We start from the raw sequence: 24,280 nt of genomic DNA, 5'->3' as shown, positions 1-24,280 counted from the left end.
ATTCATCTTTATAATCTCCTTTACTTTCAACTCCTTCAAGTATACTCATATTATAAAATAACGACCTCATTCAATCCTACTCTATACCCACATTCATTACAAGACTGGAGAAAAGTAAAGCTAGGCAAACTGTCACACATTAAGTTCTTGACTAGGAACTTCAAGTGAAACCCTGTGGCTACCCAGCAATCATATTACATTTCTCTATTCAATTTTCTTTCCCATTATTGTAGTTAACTATTTCATTTCCTTTGCTCCAATCTCTTTACCACTCCTCTCCCATCCTCACATCTGTTAACTTCGTTCTCGCTTCACTGAGAAACTCTAAAATTATCAGATTTTCCACAAATTCCCACCACCACATCTACACCCAGTACATATTCCCTTACCTTTTGCCTTCTCTTCCGTTTCTAAAGCCAACTTTTCTACTTGACAGTTGATCCCATTCCTTCTCATATTCTTAAGGACATCAATCTAGCAATTTTCCTTTGTCTTCTATATCATTACTTCCTCCGCTCTATTAGATCATTCCTTCTAACACACAAACATGCTACTATTTCTCTCCTTTAAAAAATACCCTTTCTTAACTCCACTTCCTTAACCAATTATCACTCCTCTGCTCCTCTTTACAGCATTATACTGTCTGACTTTTCTTGTATTCTCTCGGAAGCACATTCTAATCAGCCATTTGCTGCCACCAGTACATTAAAACTGCTCGTGAAGGTTCTTAATGATCACCATGTGACTAAATACAATGGCTAGTCCTCACATTATTAGATGACACAGTCAATTTACTTCCTTTTCTTTAAATTTGCTTCCAGCATATCACACCCTCTTGGTTTTCTTCCTAAAGTCTGACCTCTTCTTCTCAGTCTTCTTTGCTGGTTGCACCTCTTCTCCAGGATCTTTCAACACTGCAGGCCCTTGGTCACCCTAAGGCCTCTTCTCCTCTCCAACCTGCACTCACTCCTCCGCTGGTAATCTCCTCCACTCTCATGGCATTAAATAACTTTATATGCATATAACTCCCAAAGTTATATCCAAAGTCTGGACCTCTTTCCTCAATGTGAAACTATGTATATCCAACTGGATAATCAACATTTCTACCTGGATGTCTAACAAATATCTCAAACCCTAACACAAGCAGAACAGCCCTCAAGATGTCCACATCCTAATCCCCCAAACCTGTGACATGCTATGTTACATAATGAAAGGGACTACACTAATATAATTAAGGTTACAGGCTTTAAAACGGGTAAATTATCCCAGATTTTTCCAGGTAGGCATAATCTAATCACGTGAACCATTAAAAGAAGAGAGCTGTCTCTGGCCAGAGCAGCAGGGATGTCAAAAAGTTTCCAAGTGTAGGGAGGATTCAACATGTCTTTGATGGCTCTGAGACAGAGAGAGACACGTGAAAGGTCTGAAAAGAGCCCCCAGGAGCTAAGGGTGGACCCCCCTGACAGCCAGCAAGGAAATGGACACCTCAGTCCTACAATCACAGATTCAACCATGTGAATGATTTCAGAAGCACACTCTCCCAGGTAAGAACCCAGGGCATCCAACACCTTGATTTCAGCTTTGAGAAACCCATCCACACTTCCAGCCTACAGAATGGTGAGGTAATAGGTTTATTTTGTTTTACACTGCTAAATTTGCAGTAATTTGTTCTGGTAACAATAGAACATGAATATCTTTTCATGTACCTATTAGCCATCTGTATGTCTTCTTTGGAAACTGTCTATTTGGGTCTACTGATCATTTTTCGATTTGGCTTTTTTTTTTTTCAATATTTACATATTTATGTCTTTATCTGGCTATGCCAGGTCTTAGCTGCAAGGGATCTCTGTTGCTGCATAAGGAATCCTTGTTGCAGTGTGGGGAACTTTAGTTGCAGCATGTGGGATCTGGTTCCCTGACCAGGGATCAAACCCAGGCCCCTGCATTGGGAGCATGGAATCTTGACCACTGGACGACCAGGGGACAGCCTTGTCAGTCGCATCATTTGCAAGTATTTTCTCCAAGTCTGTAGGTTGTCTTCTCATTTTGTTTATGGTTTCCTTTACTGTGCAAAAGCTTATAAGTTTGATTAGGTCCCATTTATTTATTTTTGCTTTTATTTCTACTACCTTGGGAGACTGACCTAAAAAACACTGGTACAGTTTATGTCAGAGAATGTTTTGCCTATGTTCTCTTCTAGGAGTTTCATGGTGTCTTGTCTTTATATTTAAGTCTTTAAGCCATTTTGAGTTTATTTTTGTGCATGGTATGAGGGTGTGTTCTAACTTCACTGATTTATATGTGGCTGTCCAACTTTCCCAACACATCTGTTGAAGGGACTGTCTTTTCCCCATTGTATGTTCTTGCCTCCTTTGTCAAAGATTGTCCATAGCTTTGTGAGTTTATTTCTGGGCTCTCTATTCTGTTCCATTGATCTGTTTGTCTCTTTTTGTGCCAATACCACACTGTTTTGATTACTGTAGCTTTGTAGTCTTATCTGAAGTCTGGGAGGGTTATACCTCATGCTTTGTCCTTTTTCCTCAGGACTGCTTTGGCAATTCTGGGTCTTTTATAAAGTTTCCATATAAATTTTAGAATTACTGATTCTAGTTTTGTGAAAAATGTCATGGGTAATTTGATAGGGATCACATGAACTCTATAGATTGCTTTGGGTAGTAAGGCCATTTTAACAATATTAATTCTTCCAATCCAAGGGCATGGGATATCTTTCCATTTCTTTGAATCATCTTCAATTTCCTTTATTAATGTTTTGTAGGTCTCAGCATGTTAAGTCCTTGGTGAGGCTTACTCTTAAGAATTTTTTTTTTGGAAGCAATTTTAAAAGGGTTTGTTTGCATTCCCTTTCTGATATTTCACTGTTAGTGTAAAGGAATGCAATTGATTTCTGTATGTTAATCTTGTATTTTGCTATCTGCTAAATTCATTTATCAGTTTGTGTGTGGAGTCTTCAGGGTATTCTACATGCAGTATCAAATTTGAATACCTTTTATTTGTTTTTCTTGTCTGATTGCTGTGGCTAGACTTCCAGTACTATGTTGAAGAGAAGTGGTGAGAGTGGGCATCCTTGCCTTGTTCCAGATTTTAGTGGGAATGCTTTCAGCTTTTCACCTTTGAATATTATATCAGCTGTGGGTCTGTCATCAATAGCTTTTATTATGTTCAGATATGCTTCCTCTATACCTTTCATAAGATGCTCATGATCACTAATTATTAGAGAAATGCAAATCAAATCCACAATGAGGCACCACCTCACACCGGTCAGAATGGCCAACATTAAAAAGTCTAAAAGTAACAAATGCTGGAGAAGGTGTGGAGAAAAGGGAACCCTCTTACACTGTTGGTGGGAATGTAAATTGGTGCAGCCAATATGGAAAACAGTAGGGGGGTTCTTCAAAAAACTCAAAGCAGAGTTGCCATATGATTCAGCAATCCTACTCTTGGGCATATACCCAGACAAAACTGTAATTAGAATAGATATATGCACCCCTATATTCACAGCAGCACTATTTACAATAGCCAAGACTTGGAAGTAACCTAAATGTCCATCAACAGATGAACGGACTAAAAACGTGGTATATAGGGGGTTGGTCAAAAAGTCCACTCAGGTTTTCTGGGAATGGAAAACCTGAATGAACTTTTTGGCCAACCCTACACACACACACACACACACACACACAGGAATATTACCCAGCCATTAAAAAGAATGAAATAATGCCATTTGGAACAACATGCAACATGGATGGACCTAGAGATTACATACTAAGCAAAGAAAGTCGTAAAGAGAAAGACAAACACCAGATGATATCATTTATCAAATACCAGATGATATCACTTATGTGGAATCTAAAATATGACACAAATAAATGTATCCACAAAACAGAAACAGACTCACAGACACAGGGAACACACCTGTGGCTATCATGGGGGAGGAAAGAATTGGGAGTTTGAGATTAGTAAATGCAAATTATTATATATAGGATGGATAAATAACAACGTCCTACTGTAGAGCAGAGGGAACTCTATTCAATATCCTGTGATAAACCATAATGGAAAAGAATATGAAAAAGAATACGTATATATGTCTGGCTAAGTTACTGTGCTCCACAGAAAAAATTAACACAATGTTATGAATCAACTATACTTCAATAAAATTAGAAAAAAAAAGACGACGACGACAAATACCATACCCCACACTGAATCCCTCATCTTCCCTTCAAACTACCACACCCATAGTCTTTCACATCTTTGTCAACAGCAGTTCCACTGCTTCTAGTTATGTGGGCTAAAATCTTTGGAATCATCTTTGGATCCTCTTTCTCTTACATCTCTCATCTTATCTATAAGAAAGTTACTTGGGTTCTACTTTTACATGTATTCAGAATCTGATCACTTCTCACCACCCTCCAGCAGCACCACCATCCCTTTCTGGATTATTGCAATAACCTCCTAATGGCCTCCCTTTCATTCTTGACTCTCTATAGTCCGTCTACAACAAAGCAGCCACAGGTTCTCACAAAACCTAAGTAATACCATGTTACATTTCAGATCAGAACTCTCTAATGGCTACCTTTTCACTCAGACTAAAAACTAAGTCCTTCCACTGGCTTATACAGCCCTATGTGACTGGCCTCTCACCCTGGCCTCTCCTTCTACTGCATGCGCCCCTGCCCCCCAACCTCCCTGTCTTACTCTGTCCCAGCCTCCTGTTCCTGTCCACTTGTTTTCTTGTTAACTACATGATAATAATCTTGTTTTCTTGTTAATCACATGATAATAATCTTAATATTTAACATTTACTAAGTAATACTTACTATGAACCAGACATTGTTTTAACTGCTTTATATGCATTACCTCATTCAATTACAACAATTATCTCCCCTACTTTAAGGAATGATGAAATTGAGTTACAAAGAGGTTAATCAACCTAAGAGCTTGGTCTGTAAGTGGTGAAGCCAGAATTCAAAATCACAGGTGGACAAAGCCCATTGCACAGCCCAAAGTCTACATCTCAGTGATTCTTCCCAATTGTTACCCTCACTGAACCTTTTTCAGAAATAAGCATAGAATAAACAGAAGGTAGAATGAAGGACTAAAAATGGGAAACCTAAAGTGCCTGATGTACAGTTAGAGAGGTGGAAACGGTTAGAAGGAACCAGGACATTTTCTCAAGTATTTTCAAAATTCAGCACACAACTAGCTAAAAGGTAAAAGTCAGCACATAACTAGTTATTATGTAAAACAAAATATGACACTTATAACTTACTTTTTCTGTTGTAACAGTCAAGGAAGGAACCAATGCAGGTGATGGTTCTGGCTGCTTCTTGTGTTTTTGTTTGTGTTTGTCCTTTTCTTTATATTTCTAAAAGTGAACAGAAGTAAAATCCAATTTAAATTTAAATCATAACCCACATATATACAATAAAGATAAGATTTCTTTATAATTGTGTTTAATTCATAATGTTAACAAACACTTGTCAAAAATAACAAAATCACTACTGACCATGATCATATTATTTTATAGATAAACAATACTAGTAATACACTTATGGTATTACTATATATATTACTATATATTAAAATACACAGTAATACTAGTATAAGTTATTTTAAGGTGACTTTAGTTCCCTTATCCTTGGCCAACCTAAAATATAAACAACTAAAGTCTAGGGACTTCCTAGGTGGCACAGTGGTTAAAAATCCACCTGCCAATGCAGGGGACACGGGTTCAATCCCTGCTCCAGGAAGATCCCACATGCCATGGAACAACTAAGCACGTGCACCACAACTAACGAGTCTACGCTCTAGAGCCTGTCAGCCCGTGTGCTGCAACTACTGAGGCCCACGCGCCTAGAGCTCATGCTCTGCAACGAGAAGCCAGCACAATGAGGAGCCCACGCACCACAAAGAAAAGTAGCTTGTGCTCGCTGCAACTAGAGAAAGCCCGTGTGCAGCCACGAAGACCCAATGCAGCCAATAAATGAATAAATTTATAAAAACAAAAAAAAACTAAAGTCTATCATTTGCTACATTTACATCTGACAACTATTACATCTGACAAACTAATTTTGCTCTAATTTTGCTCTGTTAAAAACACCAAATGCTATTGTGTACATTTCATAAACAGCACTTTAAAATTTACACAGCACTTTGACATGCACTATCACATCATAATGGTGTTGGATTCTCCATCACCATAAATTTAATTCTATGGCCCACAAGCTACAAAACAGAAACTCAGGCAAGAAATTCTTTCTGAGGTTTAATCAGAAAATAGATGAATTAGTTCTCTCTGCTAAAACTGATGAATTGAAATATAAAAAAGGAATTCAATTAATAAGAAATTAATTACATATTAGGAACACAACTTTATTTAACGTCAAAAAATTTTAACAAAATTGTTTTCAAATGTTTGAATCAGTCGGTCAGAGTCAGTATTGCATGTGAAGTTTACTACTATTTAAAGAGTTAATTCAACTTATTTCTCATAGTACATAAGTTTAACCATTTGGAGTACTTAATATATTCAAGGCATGAAAAAATAATATTACTAGCCCTGCCCTAAAAGGAGATTACATACCAGCAGAAAAACCATAAAATTAAGGATAGATGTTTTACTATAATACTCAAGAATACTGCCACTTTCTGCTTCTAATTCCTGATTTAAGTACATTAGATATCTCTTGACTGCATGTTAATACTTTAGCAAAAGAAAATGTAAAATAGTTTTTATTCAGATGTTTTAGGAAGCTTTTTTACTATGAAGTTATTTTAACTGTGACAGATCACAATATCATAAGGAATCATGCCTCCGATTCTTTGTAATAAGATGTCATCACGTACAGTCTGAATAACAACAAGATAAACAATCTCTACTATCTTGAAAAGCACACGACAGTAAAAAGTAAAGTATGCATGTGTAAATGTATGAAAATGTAAGTATATGTAAGTTATCATGGAATAATACAGAACTTCAGTCCTTTGTAATACACCAAGAAATATATCCTGAGATGAGAACTGCAAATGCTCAGTGGAAGAGACTGTTAATAGACTATATTCACAATATTTATTTGCCTGTAAAGTATGAATCAATGAGGTCTAATGACTTTCACATTAAAGAGACAGGCTGAATTCACTAGAATAATAGAACAAAAGGAAATTCCAGGAAAATATTCAATTAAACATAAATATTTAGCATATGACAAAGATGGGATTCCAAATTAGCAAGGAAAGACTGAAATTATTTAAGAATGGTACTAGAAAGACTGATTAACAATTTAGGGGAAAGTATCTTACACAAAATAAGACAAAATCCAAATTGATTATTTTAAAGAGTTAAATAAAAATTAAAATAATGTAAGAGGTTAAAGAAAATATTTCTTAAAACTTTAAAAAAGGAAAAATTTTTCTAAGTGTAAAAATTCAGTAAAAACTCAGATGTGGAAAAGGCAGTTTTAGTTATTCAAATTCAAAATACTTCTACCTCAATTTAAAAACCATTAAAAAGCTAAAAACAAACTGAGAAATGAGTGAAGTTAACGTGTTCTGTGTTTTAGTGCTGTTTAAATTTTTTATAAATCAGTAAGAAAAAATATATATGCCATAAGACAATGTACAAAGGGCAATCTAAAAATGAAACAAAGAGTCACTAAACAACAATAATAAAGAATGTGCAACCCAACTACTGAAGAACTAAGGTAACATTTTTCTATTACCTAGTGATTAGAACCGTTGGGTTTTTGTTTTTAATGACAAGACCCAATGTTGCCCAGGTTACAGTGAAATGAGCACTTGCATATATTACTTGAGAGAATGTAAATATGCAAAGGATCGTTTTAAATGTAAGAGTTAGGAACCATAAATACATCATCTGACCTAGTAATTTCATGTCTAGGAACTGAAAGAAGGTTTAAATACAGCTTATCATGCTACTATTTGCAGTAAGAAAAAACGTGAAAACAATCTGAATGTCCAACAACACAGGTGTGCTTAAAAAAAAAAATTACTATACAACCCTGTAATGACCATTTAAAAAGCATGTTCTGAAGGAGTATTTAAAGATTTGGGAAAATGGTTAATATGATATGAATTTTGAGCTTCCCTGGTAGCACAGTGGTTAAGAATCCACCTGCGAATGCAGGGTACACGGGTTCAATCCCTGGTCCAGGAAGATCCCACATGCCTCAGAGCAACTAAGCCCATGTGCCACAACTACTGAGCCTGTGCTCTAGGGCCCACAAGCCACAACTAATGAGCCCACGCTCTGCAACTATTGAGCCTGTGAGCCTAGAGCCGTGCTCTGCAATGAGAAGCCTGTGCACCACAATGAAAAGTAGCCCCCGCTCTCCACAACTACAGAAAGCTTGCGCACAGCAAAAAAGACCCAACACAGCCAATAAAAATTAATTAATTAATTAATAATATGATATGAATTTTGCTTTAAAATTTTACACAAGGAGCCAAAGAAATTTGAGAAAGGAGAACAAAGCTGGAGGCATCACGGGCCCTGATTTCAAACTATACTACAATGCTATGGTAATCAAAACAGTATGGTACTAGCACAAAAACAGACACACAGATCAATGGAACAGAACAGAGTCCAGAAATAAACCCATGCCTATATGGTCAATTAATCTACAACAAAGGAGGCAGGAATATACAATGGGGAAAAGACAGCCTCTTCAAAAAACAATGCTGTAAAAACTGGACAGCTACATGTAAAAGATTCAAACTAGACTATTTTCTCACACTATATACAAAAAGTAAACTCTAAATGACTTAAATAGAAGACCCCATAAAACTAGAAGAAAACATGGGCAATATACTTTCTGACACTGGTCTTAGCAGAGTCTTTCCAAATATGTCTCTTCAGGCAAGGGAAGCAAAAGCAAAAATAAACAAATGGGACTACATCAAATTGAGAATGAAAAGCTTTTGCACAGTGAAGCAAATCAGCAACAAAATGAAAAGGCCACCTACTGAATGGGACAAGATACTTGTAAACAATATATCTGATAAGGGATTAATATCCAAAATATACAAAGAACTCAAACAACTTAACAACCCAATTAAAAACTGAGCAGAGGACCTGAATAGACATTTTTCCAAAGAAGACATACAGATGGCCAAGAGACACACGAAAAGGTGCTCAACATCACTAATCATCAGGGAAATGCAAATCAAAACCACAATGAGATACCACCTCACACCTGTCGAATGGCTATCATCAAAAAGACAACAAATAACAAGTGTCGGCAAGGATGCAGAGAAAGAAGAATCCTTGTGAATTATTGGTGGGACTGCAAATTAGTGCAGTCACTATGGAAAACAATGTGAAGATTCCTCAAGAAATTAAAAATAGAATTACCATATGATCCAGCAATTTCACTTCTGGGTATTTACCCAAAGAGAATAAAAAACACTAATTTAAAAAGATATATGCACAATGTTCACTGCAGCATTATTTGCAACAACCAAGATATGGAAGCAATATAAGTGGCCATCAGTAGATAAACGGATAAAGAAGATGCAGTGTGTGTGCGTGTGTGTAATATTACTCAGCCATTACAAAAATGAAATCTTGCCATTTTATATGGAAGGATTTAGATAGTATTATGCTAAGTTAAATGTCAGACAAAGAAAGACAAATACCATATGACCTTACTTTTATGTGGAACCTAAATAACAAAACAGGACTTCCCTGGTGGCTCAGTGGTTAAGAATCCGCCTGCCAATGCAGGGGACACGGGTTTGAACCCTGGTCCAGGAAGATTCCACAAGTCACAGAGCAACTAAGCCCGTGAGCCACAACTACTGAGCCCACGTGCCACAACTACTGAAAGCTGCATGCCTAGAACCCATGCTCTGCAACAAGAGAAGCCACCTCACTGAGAAGCCTCTGCACCACAACGAAGAGTAGCCCCTGCTCGCTGCAACTAGGGAAAGCCCGAATACAGCAATGAAGACCCAATGCAGCCAATAAATAAATAAATAAATATTTTAAAAATTAAAAAATAAAAAAAAATAAAATTAAAAAAAACCAACTGAAACGAAAACAGACTCTGATGCAGAGAACAAACTGAGCAGGGTGGAGGAGAAAAAACTTCCAGTTATAAAATAAGTAAGCAAAGGGGGTAAAAAATACACCATAAGGAATATGACCAATAACATTGTTAAGGACTCTGTATGTGGGGGGATTTCCCTGGTGGTCCAGTGGTTGAGAATTTGCCTTCCAATGCAGGCGGCGCAGGTTCGATCCCTGGTCAGGAAACTAAGATCCCACATGCCACAGAGCAACTAAGCCCACGTGCCACAACTACCGAGCCTGCATGCTCTGAAGACCATGTGCCACAACTAGAGAGAAACCCACACACCACAACTAAGAGCCCACTTGCCTCAATGAAGATCCCACGTGCCACAACGAAGATCCCGCGTGCTGCAACTGTGACCATGCAGCCAAGTAAAAAAAATAAGTAAATTTTTTTAAGGGGGAAAAAAAGAACTTTGTATGGGGATGGATGGTTACTAGACTTATTATGGCAATCTTTTCATAATGTATGTAAGTATCAAATCACTCTATAGTACACCCAAAACTAATATAATACTGTATATCAACTGTATTTGTCCATAAAAAATTTAACAAATAAGTGAATGAATTTTATGCAAAAAGAGAATAACAACCAGAGGAAATAAACAAATACTGAGTATTTTTACATAAAACCATAGGTCAGGACAACCGGTATCACTCCTAAATATATTAGTATTATTAACAATAAAAATAATCAGAATTATAGCAATTTATAATTTACAAATATATATATATATTATCTCATTTAACCCTTGAAACAGCCCTGTAAGGATCAATTTTTAGAGATCAGAAAGGAATGGCTTAAACAAGCACAAAACAGATTTTTATATACACCTCCCAAGCAACTTAGCTGAAACCTTAAAAAACAGGTAAGGTACCCATGATGACAAATTATAAAATGGAAATTTGAAAGAGTAGGGAAAAGAAGAAAAATATAAAAAGAAAGGAAAGGAAATGTTTTCATTTTAAAGTAACTTCAGCTCCAGAATGAACTATTTTCCCTGTAGAAGCTAGGGACAACACAGGATTTTTTAACTTAAGCTTAGAGCAAGATAAACAACTAAGAGATATCCAATGTTTCCAATGTTCAAACTGGAAATGGTAAAGAAAGTGTGAAAGTAAAGCTAAAGTACAATAGAGACAACACTTGAAATAAGTTCATGTCTTCAGACACAGATGAATTATATTTCAGAGTTTGAAAAGTACACATGCAATCACTGAACACTGGTAGAAATGTCTGGAGTATATTAGAAAGTGAATTCTAAAACGAATGCAATATTGGGCTTAAGGTTACTTCCCCAGAAAAATTCTAAATTATCCACAAAGATTTGCTCATATGTAGAAAAGAAATTCATTATCACTAAGCATGAAAAAGAGTTCATTAGGAAGCCCAATATTAGAAATCAAATTTCTATTAAGGAGAGAGTATCTACATTCAATAACTCCCAATGCTTAAAATGGTGACTTCAAATCACATCAAACTGTTCCAATGTTAATGACTCAAAATCAAACAAACAAAAACCAGTGAAAACAACAAAGCAAACAGGAACCAAAACTGGGGGAGTGGCAGAGGCAGATAATAATGCATTAAATAAAAACTGGCAGGGCTTCCCTAGTAGTGCAGTGGTTAAGAATCTGCCTGCCAACGCAGGGGACACAGGTTTGAGCCCCAGGTCGGGAAGATCTCACATGCCTGGACAACTAAGCCCATGTGCCACAACTACTGAGCCTGGGCTCTAGAGCCTGCAAGCCACAACTACTGAGCCCACACACCGCAACTACTGAAGCCCATTCACCTACACCCTGTGCTCCACAGTAAGAGAAGCCACCACAACAAGAAGCCTGCACACTGCAACAAAGAGTAGCCCCCGCTCACTGCAACTAGAGAAAACCTGCACAGCAACAAAGACCCAATGCAGCCAAATAAATAAATAACAAAATAAAAACCGGCAAGTAAGCAGTGAAATAGAAGACTTTAGAAACAGAGCAGAAATTTCCCTGGACTGAACTACCAAATTAAACTATTAATAATCCTGCTTCCAATCAGCTAAAATTCTGAGAATATCACCAAAAACACCAAAGCTTCAGAGAAGCAATATTTTCTTTTTGTTTTCCTGACTACTTAGTTTGTTCTTTCTCTGCCTAAAGAGTAGTGCAGGCTTCAGGGCAGAAACAGGAAAAACTAGGGGAAGGGAGAGTACTGACTCGTTGAAAGTAAGGGATCTAGGCTAGGAATGAATTATGTGAAATCAGAGGATATTCTTAACTGTGTGAGATACCCCTAAGAGATTAACATCTAGCATAAGACATTTAATCAAGAATTAGAGGACTTCCCTGGTGGCACAGTGGTTAAGACTCCAAGCTCCCAATGCAGGGGGTCCAGGCCCGTTCCCTAGTCAGGGAACTAGATCCCACATGCAAGCCACAACTAACAGTTCACATGCCACAACTAAGGAGGCCTCAAACCACAAATAAAGAGCCCGCGTGTCACAATTATGACCCGGCACAACCAAATTAACTGATTAATTAACTAACTAATTAAAAAAGAATTAGAAAAGAGAGCTGAGCCTGGGATTTTACCAAAAGCTACATAGTGCCCCAGCTGAGCTTTTACACTACTGCATGCTTGCTATTCCCTCTGGCATCAGAAAGCAGCAAAATACTTAGCCCTCAAACCCTAGTCTCAAAAATGGTGAGAAGAGATTCAAGAAATTACCTGTAGTGGAGCAAATATCTAAAAAAGAGCCTCAAAGGACTTCCCTGGTGGCACAGTGGTTAAGAATTTGCCTGCCAATGCAGGGAACTCGGGTTCAATCCCTGGTCCAAAAAGGTTCCACATGCCACAGAGCAACTAAGCCCACGTGCCATAACTGCTGAGCCTGTGCTCTAAAGCCCATGAGGCACAACGATAGAGCCCACGTGGCAAAACTACTGAAGCCCACATGCCTAGAGCCCATGCTCCGCAACAAGAGGAGCCAGAAGCCCATGCACATCAAAGACCCAATACAGCCAATAAATAAATAAATTTATATAAAAAAATCAAAAGATATTAAACTGGTTACAGGGAATTCTCTGGCAGTCCAATGGTTAAGACTGGGAGCTTTCACTGTTGTGGCCCGGGTTCGATCTCTGGTCAGGGAACTAAGATCCCACAAGCCACGCAGTGTGGCCAAAAAAAGAAGGGGGGGAGGGGCATTAGAGAGGAACTTATAGCTACATAAAACAAAGATAATCAAACATAAGTATAACTAGTGTCCTTAAAGTAGAGAATCCAATGAATGGAGAACAGAAGACGTATTCAAACATAAGAGCCCACAAAATAAAAACTGGAAAAAACACATTCTGAAAAATTCAGTTACAGAATGTTCAACAGCAAGACTTACTGTAGTTAAACTTAGTAGACTGCAAAGGGGGTCAGAAGGGTGGAACTGTCCCTGGTCCTTCCCACAGCAATACTGCTTGAATTCGTGAAAGAAAGTGTAACCTAATGATATTATACACAGCCAAGATACAATTCAAAAATGAGGACAAGAAGGAAATACTTTCCATTATGAACAAACTCACAGAATACAGGTCTGAAGAACTTATTCTTGAAAAAACTAACTGAACAATAAAGTTCTGCCAATTTAAGAGATGATATAAAGAACTCAATGGAGACGCTGTGGTAAAAGGACTGACAGTCACCACCTAACAAATTTAAATTAAATACAGAACAAAGGGGACTTCCCTGATGGTCCAGTGGGTAAGACTCTGTGCTCCCAATGCAGGGGACTCAGGGTTCAATCCCTGGTCAGAGAACTAGATCTTGCATGCATGCCACAACTAAGGAGTATGCATGCCACAATTAAAAGATCCCACATGCCGCAACAAAGTTCCCGTGTGCCACAACTAAGACCTGTCACAGTCTGAGTATTTTTCAAAAAATACAGAACAAGAGGATTGTGTTTACAGAAGAGAACGTCTCAAGACCTGAAAAATATAACATAAAGAACTTTAAAAACAAACCGGATGGCAGGAAATGAGAAGAGTATGGGGATGCTGTTAGCCTATCATAGCAGGAGCTCAATGTAGATTTTGAAGCATGTAGTTAAAACAAAATAGTTTGCCACCAAATAGTAATTACACATAAATCCCTTCCTTGTAGACAAAGTCTGGTATTCTTTGGCTAATCACCATCTCGCATCCTTAGACTCCAGCCTAGAGGTGAACATGGTGTATCTAAGTCAATTTAGATAAATCTACAATCCCTAGCCACTGACTACCTTAGGTCTGGGAAAGATTTAGGTCTGGATAATAAAACAAAAGGTGTAATTTTCTGTGAGATGGCTGGGAATGTTCTCACTTGTAAAAAAGTACTCCCTTCCTGCCTCCAGATGCTCAAATGTTAGGCCATGACGCTTGGAACAAGTGCAGTGACCTGACAACCATGCCTAGAAAAAGCCAAGAGAACCACAAGAAAGACAATAATACCCTGCCACCACTGAACCTGCTACTCTTAACAAATCTTAGAAAAGCCTCTGAACATCTTACTCGAAACAGTAAGTTTCCTACTGTTTTACCAGTATTCTGTTACAGCTAAAAGCATCTGAACTGGAAAGACAATCTTACCTCTCAACGTTTTTTGTTTGTTTTTGTAATTTCTACTATTAAAGGTATAAATTTAAGGAAATAATATCTCTTGGGGTAAGGAAATTTTATATGAAGTTCAATGTTATCTATTTTGCTTCACTTTCTTTTTCTTCTATATAGCCAAGTAAACCTAACTTTAATATTAAAAAAATTAACAGTATTACATCATTTTAATATTTTTTATTGCTCTAACCATCTATTTTTTTAAATCTATTATCTATCTATATATAAAAATCTGGATAGATTTTTATATATAGTTACAAATATATAAATATACATAAAAATTTACTTAGTAGTAACAATGGGTATCTCTGGATGGTGGATTCTAGAGTTAACCTGCATTTTTTTTTTAATTAACCTGCATTTTTTAAAATGCTTTGCCTTGTTTGAATTTTTAACAATTACATATGGCTTAACAAAAAGAATGAGCTAAAAGGAGGGAGAGATAGTTAGCTATTCACCAAAGCCATTTCTTTTTCTTATTCAGAGTATAACTAGACATTTCCCAGTTTCCTTTTGCAGTTCAGTGTGGCATTTAACTGGGTTCAAGTCAAATGCAATCTGAATGAAAAATGATGTGTGTCACCTCTAGGCCTGGTCCTTAATAGCCCCAAGTATTGAGTGTCCATACTCCTTCCTCTTCCAGAGATTAAGTGAACACGGCAGCCACAGAAGCAACACTGAGAAGAAGGCCAAGTCACAAGATGGAAGGAAACTAAATTCCTGATTCATGGCTTATAGAAAGCTGTCTACCAATCAAGAGCATCTGTTTTGGACTTAGCTGTGAATGAAAAATAAACATTGTGTTAATCCTCATAATCTGAGGATTGTCATATGTTAGGAGAAAATTCTTACCTGAGTCTCTACTGTTTCTATACATTTTGCGAATGAGGCAATGACTTACCGTCATTCTAAACTATCTTTTCAAGACTGTTTGTATAATGATCAGACTTAGAAGACAGAATTTGTACTTTAGGAGCAAAGGGCAGCCACGCTTACTGTCTATTACAAAAGATTCAGGTGCCCTAAGCTCAGAGTTCCTCTACTGCAATGCAACACACTACATGAACAGATGTGATCTGGCCCTCTTTGCAGTGCCCTATGGAAACTGGGTCTTGGGGTAACAGTGCAAAAATATTGATATTTTGGCTACTTCTATTGCTTTAAGTAATAAATTATACTTCATCTCTGACCCAGAATTCTCGTCTCCTAACTAGTCACCTTATAAATAGGGTAAAACCACAGACCTCTTTCACAGTTCTTGACAGTTTGATAATAAGAATTGTGATGCTGTTAGAGACATGGCTTTCTGGAAGAGGAAGATTAAGGGTCTCAAGGGCCAATTAATGGGATTTGAGGGAAGTCTGTGGGAATGACTACCAAACATACTGAGCAAATTGTATGGTCAATCAAGCAGTAAATGGTCCTTCATTTTATTACCTGATGATGAGGAAGAACTGAGGAGGTGGCTGCTAAAACCTCCTCCAGGTTACAAGGATATATCGTACAATACAGGGAATATAGCCAATATTTTATAAGTAGAGTATAAACTTTAAAAATTGTAAATCACGGGACTTCCCAGGTGGCACAGTGGTTAAGAATCTGCCTGCCAATGCAGGGGACATGGGTTCGATCCCTGCTCCAGGAAGATCCCGCTTGCCATGGAGTAACTAAGCCCATGTGCCAGAACTACTGAGCCTGTGCTTTAGAGCTCATGAGCCACAACCACTGAGCCCACGCGCCTAGAGCCCGTGCTCAGAGAAGCCACTGCAATGAAGAGCCCATGCACCACAATGAAGAGTAGCCCCTGCTCACTGCAACTAAAGAAAGCCTGTGTGCAGCAATGAAGACCCAACACAGCCAATAAATAAATAAATTTAAAATAAAAAAATAAAATAAATGGTATTAATTTTTTTAAAAACTGTAAATCACTATATTGTACACCTGCAACATGCATAATATTGTACATCAACTATACTTCAATTGTAAAAAATTAAAAAAAAAAAACTATTCAGATAGGAGGATTTCCTCACCAATCTGGCAGTCGGCTTCAGTGCCACCCTACCATAATAATAACTAGTACTAAGATTCATCCTCAGTGGACAGAAGGGTCTAACCCTTTTCAGATAACAATTACAGAGCCACTCACCCACACAGAGCATGAAAGGAGGGAAACTGGCAAGCAATCACTATGGGCAGAAACAAGGTGAATCACAGGAACTCTGGTTGGCTTGGAAAATGCCTTAATGTATGTTAAGGAAGAATGGCAACAGCTGGGCTGTCTCACAGCTCAATACCTCCTGTGACCTATCCTGCCAACTTTAAATTCATTTAGAGACAACAATAAGAGACTTCAGATATTTTTGCAGTGTATCCTGATTGCTACTAGGCAGCTTTGGTCCCCTCAGGGAGATTTCCCAGAGACAGACCAACACCCATGGGAAATTATAGTTGAGACTTTGAGTAGTATTTAGGCTCTTGATGCCCCAGGTTGTATTTACAATACTAATAAAGCATTTACAGTATAAAGATCAAACTGATCACAGAGGGTGCAAACTGGCTGCTGAATCAAGGGGTTCCCAGGGCCGAAATAAATGGTGTCACCCATGAGGACATCACAATATAGAGCACTGCAAATGCTGAAAACATGGGAAATTTATTTGGTTGACCCACCAGCGGCCGTCATGCCTTTGAAACTTGAAAGTAAACACAAAGGTGACTTTAATAGTGTGGAGCCATTCTCTAACCCCACAATCTCTCACTCTCACTCTTCCTCAACCTCCTCAGCCTTTAAGGTGATCACAGTTACTTTAAGAAGAAAAATGATTAGAGACAAGGATAAGGTTTCCCAGCCTCAAGGAGAAATCAATTAGTGACCACAGGCGCTCATCCAAGTATGCTGGAGAATCTGGAGAGAGGGACACAAATGTTTATGCATCTGTCACACAAATCACTACCGTATCTGGACCTATGGAAGAAAAAGGCACCAGCATCAGTGGACAGATTCACGATGGGAATAAGGAAGCTAATACTCTCTACCTTTAGGGCCCCACAATCCTCATTACACATTTGAGCTACAAGTTTCTGTGGCTGACGATTTTGCTAATTTGAGATTCTGGCAAAGAGCCTCTACCCAGAGGCACCCACTGGGGTTCTAGATTTGATGCCTTCCTGACACAGCTATCAGGTACACCTCTTTTTGAAAAGCAGCTATTAGCCTGCTAGTGGGCCCTTGTCAAAACTAGACCCATGGAACAATATGACTCTCCAGCCTATGATGTCTAATATTAAGTTAGACTTAACGACTAACAATGTAGCAAGGGCCCAAAATTCCTCACTTGTCAAATGGAAATGGTATATTCAAGAATACAACTGGCCTGGTCCCATCAGCATCTCAGCTTCATATTAAAAAGTGGCAGCTACCTCTGTTCTGTCACCTGATGCAAAGGTGTTGGCTTAATGTGGGAATCAATTCACAGAGCTTCCCTTCAACACTGAGCTTGGTTCACTGACTGGTTCAACTAAACTGAAACCAAATGATATGCACTGGGTTGCAGAAGCTATTCAACATCAGTACCTGTCAAACTGATCCAAAAATACATGTCATCATTGCACTAGTAGGCAGAATTCAGGCCATTCTCATAGTACCAGACAATACTTCTGTGGAAGGTAAAATAATGGTACTGAAAGATGTCTAAACCCTAAATCCTCAGAATCTGTAAATATGTTACCTTATATGGCAAAAGGCACTTTGCAAATATATTTACTTATCCTGGATTATCCAGCAGGCCCCAACGTAATCACAGGGATCCTTAAAAGTGAAAGAAGGAGGCAGAAGGAGAGAGTCAATGGAAGATATGACTGAGGAAGACTGATCCGAAAGCTGCAATGGTGCTTTAATGAGAAGTGGGCCATGAAGCAAGGAATGTGGCCAGAGTCTAGAGGCTGAAAAAGTCAGGGAAACAAGCTATGTAAACGCACAAAGGAATGAATAACAACTGATTTAATGTTCACTTTAACTTCTCTCTGCCTGATTAACAAGTATAGCCATTATGCAGCATTTAATACTAAATCCTTTTCTTCTTCCAGAGATAAAAGTCCTTACCATCCCTTCTTAATGCCTCATCAGAGATTATCTCTTTTCATGACCTCAGCAGAGTCCACTTACTCCATTAACATCCTGTACTCCAGTTTCATATTCCTATAAATGTATATGTAACTACTACATTATAGTCAATGCAACTAAAACTATAATTCCTCCCAACTTAAATACTCAAAAGCTGTCAATAATACTACTTTTATTTCATTACCCCCATACTTAAAATTCTGGGTTTGTTTAAAAAGCGAGCATTTCACATGTGTTCAAGAAACCATATTAGGCACCGTGGAAAAAACAGTAAAAAAGATAAGGATCAGTTTTAAAACAATATAGGGAATTCCCTGGCGGTTCAATGTTAGGACTCCACACATCTACTTCAGGGGGCACGGGTTTGATTCCAGGTCAGGGAACTAAGATCCTGAATGGCACGTGTGTGGCCAAAAACAAACAACAACAACAACAACAACAACAAACCACAATATAGCCTGGTAGTTAGACATATACTAATGACAACTGGTAGTAAAAAAGTGAAATGAAAAGATAAGAAAATTGCATAAAAGATATTCAAAGCAAGAGATACAGTGTGAGTCACACAAGACAAAGTCTAGCTTTATTAAAAAGCCAGAACCAAGTGCTGAACTTGAATTGAGATGAAGTAAGAAGAGGAAAATGAAAACTGAAGAGCATCATTATTTGACAAAAGAATAACTGAAGCACACAGAATAATGTTTAAAAAAAAAATCCAAAGCTTGTGTGAAGACAATGGGTAGAATGATTCGAACAAATTGTTTTTCCCTTCTGTTACGTCTAATGTGCCAATACCTCAGTCCAAGCAAAGCCTCCTCATGTAAGTCTTTCTGATAACTCTTCATTTTTACTATCAAATCAATCTCCTCATTTTATAATATTAATCACAATTTACAATTCTTAAAATAATAATTTCACTTAATTGAATCAAATATACATCTAGCCTAATCCATCTCAAACTCCAATTTCACACTTCTGCCTTTAAAATGTTTCCCATTCCACTATACTTAATGACTAAAATCAGAATTATCAGTTCCTCCTGTTTATAATGTTCACTCATTATAATGAGTAATTATAATATTTACTTTTTCCTCAAGGCCCTACTTCTACTTATGATAGTGTGTCCCTAGTGAAGACAGCCTGTAACCACCCGTCACCTACAATGCACTTTCCCCCTTGCCCTACTACTACCAATCAAATCCCAGGCCTTACAGATTTTATTGCTTCATTCCTTAAAAATCATTTCCTATATCTTTCCATTCATGTAGCTATTAAACTCAGTTTAGACTTCATTACTTTTCATCTGATTCAAGCTAACAAGCTTAAGCAGCATAATATGGAGGTTAAAGAGCATGGACTCGGGAGCCAGACTATGTGGGTTCACATTTGGCTCTATCTTATTCACTATTAGTTTGTGTAAGCTGTTAAACTTCTATGGCATAGTTTTCATATCTGTAAAAAACCAAATAAATAAAAAATAAATATAAAAAAGTAATAATAACAGTAACAGTACTTCCCACACAAGTTGGTTGCTGGGGAGTCTATGAGTTAACACATGTAAAGCACTTAGAGCAACGTCTCATATACAGTAAATACTAGAGACATGTTAGTTACTGCTTGCTCTGCTGTCATCATCATCATTCTACAAACTGGCCTCCTTATTTCAACCACTTATTAAGTAAAATTATTTACTTATTCAGTACACATGCTGATAATACAAAGGTGAATAAGACAAAGATTTATGGAGAAATTCCACTGTTTCAATGGGGAAAACAAATATATAAAACTTAGATAAATGTTATAAACCAAACTATCAGTCATCATAGTTCACAAATTCTGTCCCCTCATACAAAACTGGGTGAACTGGATTACTCTGGTGGTGCAGTGGTTAAGAATCCTCTCACCAATGCAGGGGGCATGGGTCTGAGCCCTGGGCCAGGAAGATCCCACATGCTATGGAGTAACTAAGCTCATGGGCCACAACTACTGAGCCTGTGCTCTAGAACCCACGAGCCACCACTACTGAGTCCTCAAGCCTAGAGCCCACGCTCTGCAACAAGAGAAGCCACCGCAGTGAGAAGCCTGCATACCACATGCAGCAACAAAGACCCAACGCAGCCAATATAAATAAATAAATAAATAAATAAATAAATAAATAAAATTTATTAAAAAACAAAACAAAACTGAGTGAATAATCTTCCTCATACCACTATTAAATGCAAACACCTCTTACTGAAATTGACATAAATGGCCCCAAACTATATTTTCATGTTTATCATTCTTATTCCCCTACCCCATCTTTTCAACAAACTACCTTCTCCATGTTCAAAATACTGGAGTTTTCAGCTTTCTAGCTTTTGTATTAGCTTTTGTAGTTTCTAGCTTTTGTACTCTGAAGATACTGTCCATGTTATTGAGAACACTGTCTCCTTCTATCTCTTTAAGAAAAATCAATGACAACATTCAAAACGTTTCCAAAATAACACTTCTTTCATTTAGCATTTCCTACTGCTTCACAGGAAACTTCTGCCAAATTTCCACAAGGACTTTATTCTCCTCTCACTGGACCAATCTCACTCTGACTCACCTGTATATTTATTTTAACCATTCAGCCTAACCTAAGCCAGTAGTACTCAACTTCAGAAACCACTACCACTTCACATCTTTAAAAAAAAAATTCAGCTGTAGTTACATATGACAATTAAGGTGTAAAAAAAAATAGCCCTATATAACAATTTAGTCAGTAAAAACGTCAACTGAGTGATTGATTTTACCATACAGAATCATAATAGGTAACTATCCTCTAAGCAGATTCATTTAATAATTCATCAATTAAGAAAAAATTATTATTATATCCATAGTTTTTTATCACAAAAACCTTCCAGTCTACTGGTTACGTGGAAGACTTAGTACAAAGTAATTCCTTACCTATTACTGGTTGAACCTAAAACTTTTTAGTGCCCATGTGATTCCCATATTTGAGAGTAATTCACTTCATAATGAAGTAATAAACAAAATAAGAAACTGAACTTCATAATTTAAACAAAGTAACCCTAATATTTATCCAGAAACTGTAAACATGAACGACGAGGCTCTCATTATTTTCTAGAGCCATGCTGTCCAATATGGTATCTACTTGCCACATGCGGCTATTTAACTTATTTAACTGTGGTCTTCACACTAAGTCAATAAAAATTTACATTTGAATATACTCCTATCACTTTTCCTCTAATGCAACTATGAGACAAAGTTTAACAATAATCATCCCCAAGAAAATAAAGTCAAAGACAAAATAACATCATAATGAAGGAACAAAACTACTACAGAGAAAAGTAAAAACAAAAAATAAATGTTGGCAAGGATGTAGAGAAACTCGAACCCTTGTCAGTAGACATGTAAAATGGTACAGCTGCTGCAGAAAGCAGTATAGCGGGGTTCCTCAAAAAATTAAACACAGAATCACCACGTGATCCAGTAATTCAACTTCTGGGTATATACCCAAAAGAACTGAAAGCAGGGTCTTAAAGAGAGATTGTGTACCCACCCATGCTCACAGCAGCATTATTCATTGGCAACAGCTAGAACGCAGAAGCAACCCAAGTCTCCATCAACAGATAAATGAATAAGCAAAATGTGGCATACACATGTAACAGAATATTCCACTTATATGAGAAATCTAGAGTAATCAAATTCCTAAAAACACGAAGTAGAATAGTGGCTGCCAGGGGTTTGGAGGGGGAGTGGGGGGGGGGGGAGTTATTGCTTACTGGTAGAGTTTCAATTATGCAAGATGAAAAGAATTCTGCAGATAGATGGTGGTGATGGGTGCACAACAATATAAATGTATTTAATGGCACTGAACTGCACATTTAAAAATGGTTTAAATAGTAAATTTTATGTTGCATATATTTTACCATTTAAAAAATTAGGGGTGATAACTACTAGAGAGAGAGAGAAACCTGGGGCCCTTGTCATTATCACTATCATAAAAGAACTGAAACAAGCTCACGCAGAGAAGTGTAAGTAGTTGCAGAGCTGTCCCAAACTGCTTATATTAATACATTCTGTCTATATACTATTTATATTTTCTTCATCCATTCACCCACTTAACTGTAATGCTACAACTAAGACTGAGATTGTTTTTTCAGTTTGAAAATAGGGAATAGCAGAAACAAACCAAACAAAATCACTTGCTTTTAAAATACAATTGTTATGTCACAAAGGATTCGTAAAACAGTAAAGTATTGTAAAAGTACTTTGTACTACTACTACCTCGAACAATAAGGTAATTGATATATAAGATTAACACATAAAAGTCAATAGTCATTATAAACAGACAATAAAAGAAGATACAATAAGAGATTTTCTTTTAAAAAAAACAAGAAATTAACAAAGGGAAGATGGTGGCAACAGAGTAGTTTCTCAATCTCTCTAAATCCCCATATAAAAGCAGACAATTTAGGAAAACCAAAAACCCACGGAATAACATTTTACAACAAAACCAAGTGTCAAAGTACTTCCATGAACCCCAAAATACAAACAGAGTGGAACAAAGAACTACAAGATCTGCATGGTAACAGCATCTGTGAGGGGAGGGAGGAAGACACAAGAAAACCGCAAAATCATCAACGTATCCACTGCAAAGCACTAAGGGCCAATATGAGGACAGCAGCTCAAACAAGAAAGGGTTTTGCAAAGGCCAATACCAGATAAATGCAAGCAGCCTCCTTTAAGAAGGGCTGAAATGATGTCTCAAATTAACTTTCCAGGTAGGGGTCCATTCTAGAAAAGGGACCTACTCTAAAGAGAAATGGTTTCTAAATACTCTCCCCACTGAAAGAATCTGATAAGATGATAGCAAAAAAAATGCTGAACAGTACACCACTTACGTGGCATTTTTTTAAATAAAGTTTGTTTGTTGGTAGGTTTATTGGCTACACTGGGTCTTCGTTGCTGCGCTTGGGCTTTCTCTAGTTGTGGCTAGTAGGGGCTACTCTTGGTTGCTGAGCATGGGCTTCTCATTGCCGTGGCTTCTCTTGTTGCACAGCACTGACTCTAGGTGTGCAGGCTTTGGTAGTTGTGGCTCAAGGGCTCTAGAGCGCAGGCTCAGTTGCTGTGGCGCAAGGGCTTAGCTGCTCTGCAGCATGTGGGAGGGATCTTCCTGGACCAGGGCTTGAACCCGTGTCCCCTGCATTGGCAGGCGGATTCTTACCGACTGCACCACTAGGCGAGTCCCTTATGTGGTATTTCTATTAAGTACACTTAACATAAATCTAATCCAAAGGAAATGAAAGAGACAAATTCCAGTTGTGGGACATGCTACAAAACAACTAGTATGGAACCTTCAAAAATGTCAACACTGTGAAAGGCAGAAAAGTCTGAGCACTAGTAAACTAAAGAGATGTAACTAAATGCAGTGT

General features: G+C 37.6%; 1 protein-coding gene across 10 annotated transcripts in view; it reads right to left on the bottom strand.

The window, feature by feature from the left end:
• MLLT10 (MLLT10 histone lysine methyltransferase DOT1L cofactor) overlaps positions 1-24,280 on the bottom strand; it is a 213,373-nt gene that overhangs the window by 90,941 nt on the left and 98,152 nt on the right. For all 10 annotated transcript variants that reach the window (XR_009053102.1, XM_057730775.1, XM_057730780.1 and 7 more), the window contains one exon: positions 5,285-5,380. Coding sequence is in view for 9 of the 10 variants with exons in the window: in XM_057730775.1 (XP_057586758.1) it covers positions 5,285-5,380 (96 nt within the window). In the remaining variant the exon portion in view is untranslated. The remainder of the gene's footprint in view (positions 1-5,284; positions 5,381-24,280) is intronic.

The sequence above is a fragment of the Hippopotamus amphibius genome, chromosome 4 (genome assembly GCF_030028045.1).
Source record: "Hippopotamus amphibius kiboko isolate mHipAmp2 chromosome 4, mHipAmp2.hap2, whole genome shotgun sequence".
In the NCBI taxonomy this organism is placed as follows: Eukaryota; Metazoa; Chordata; class Mammalia; order Artiodactyla; family Hippopotamidae; genus Hippopotamus; species Hippopotamus amphibius.
Note: the sequence above shows the minus strand (reverse complement) of the source record. Positions and strands in the feature narration are given on the sequence as shown.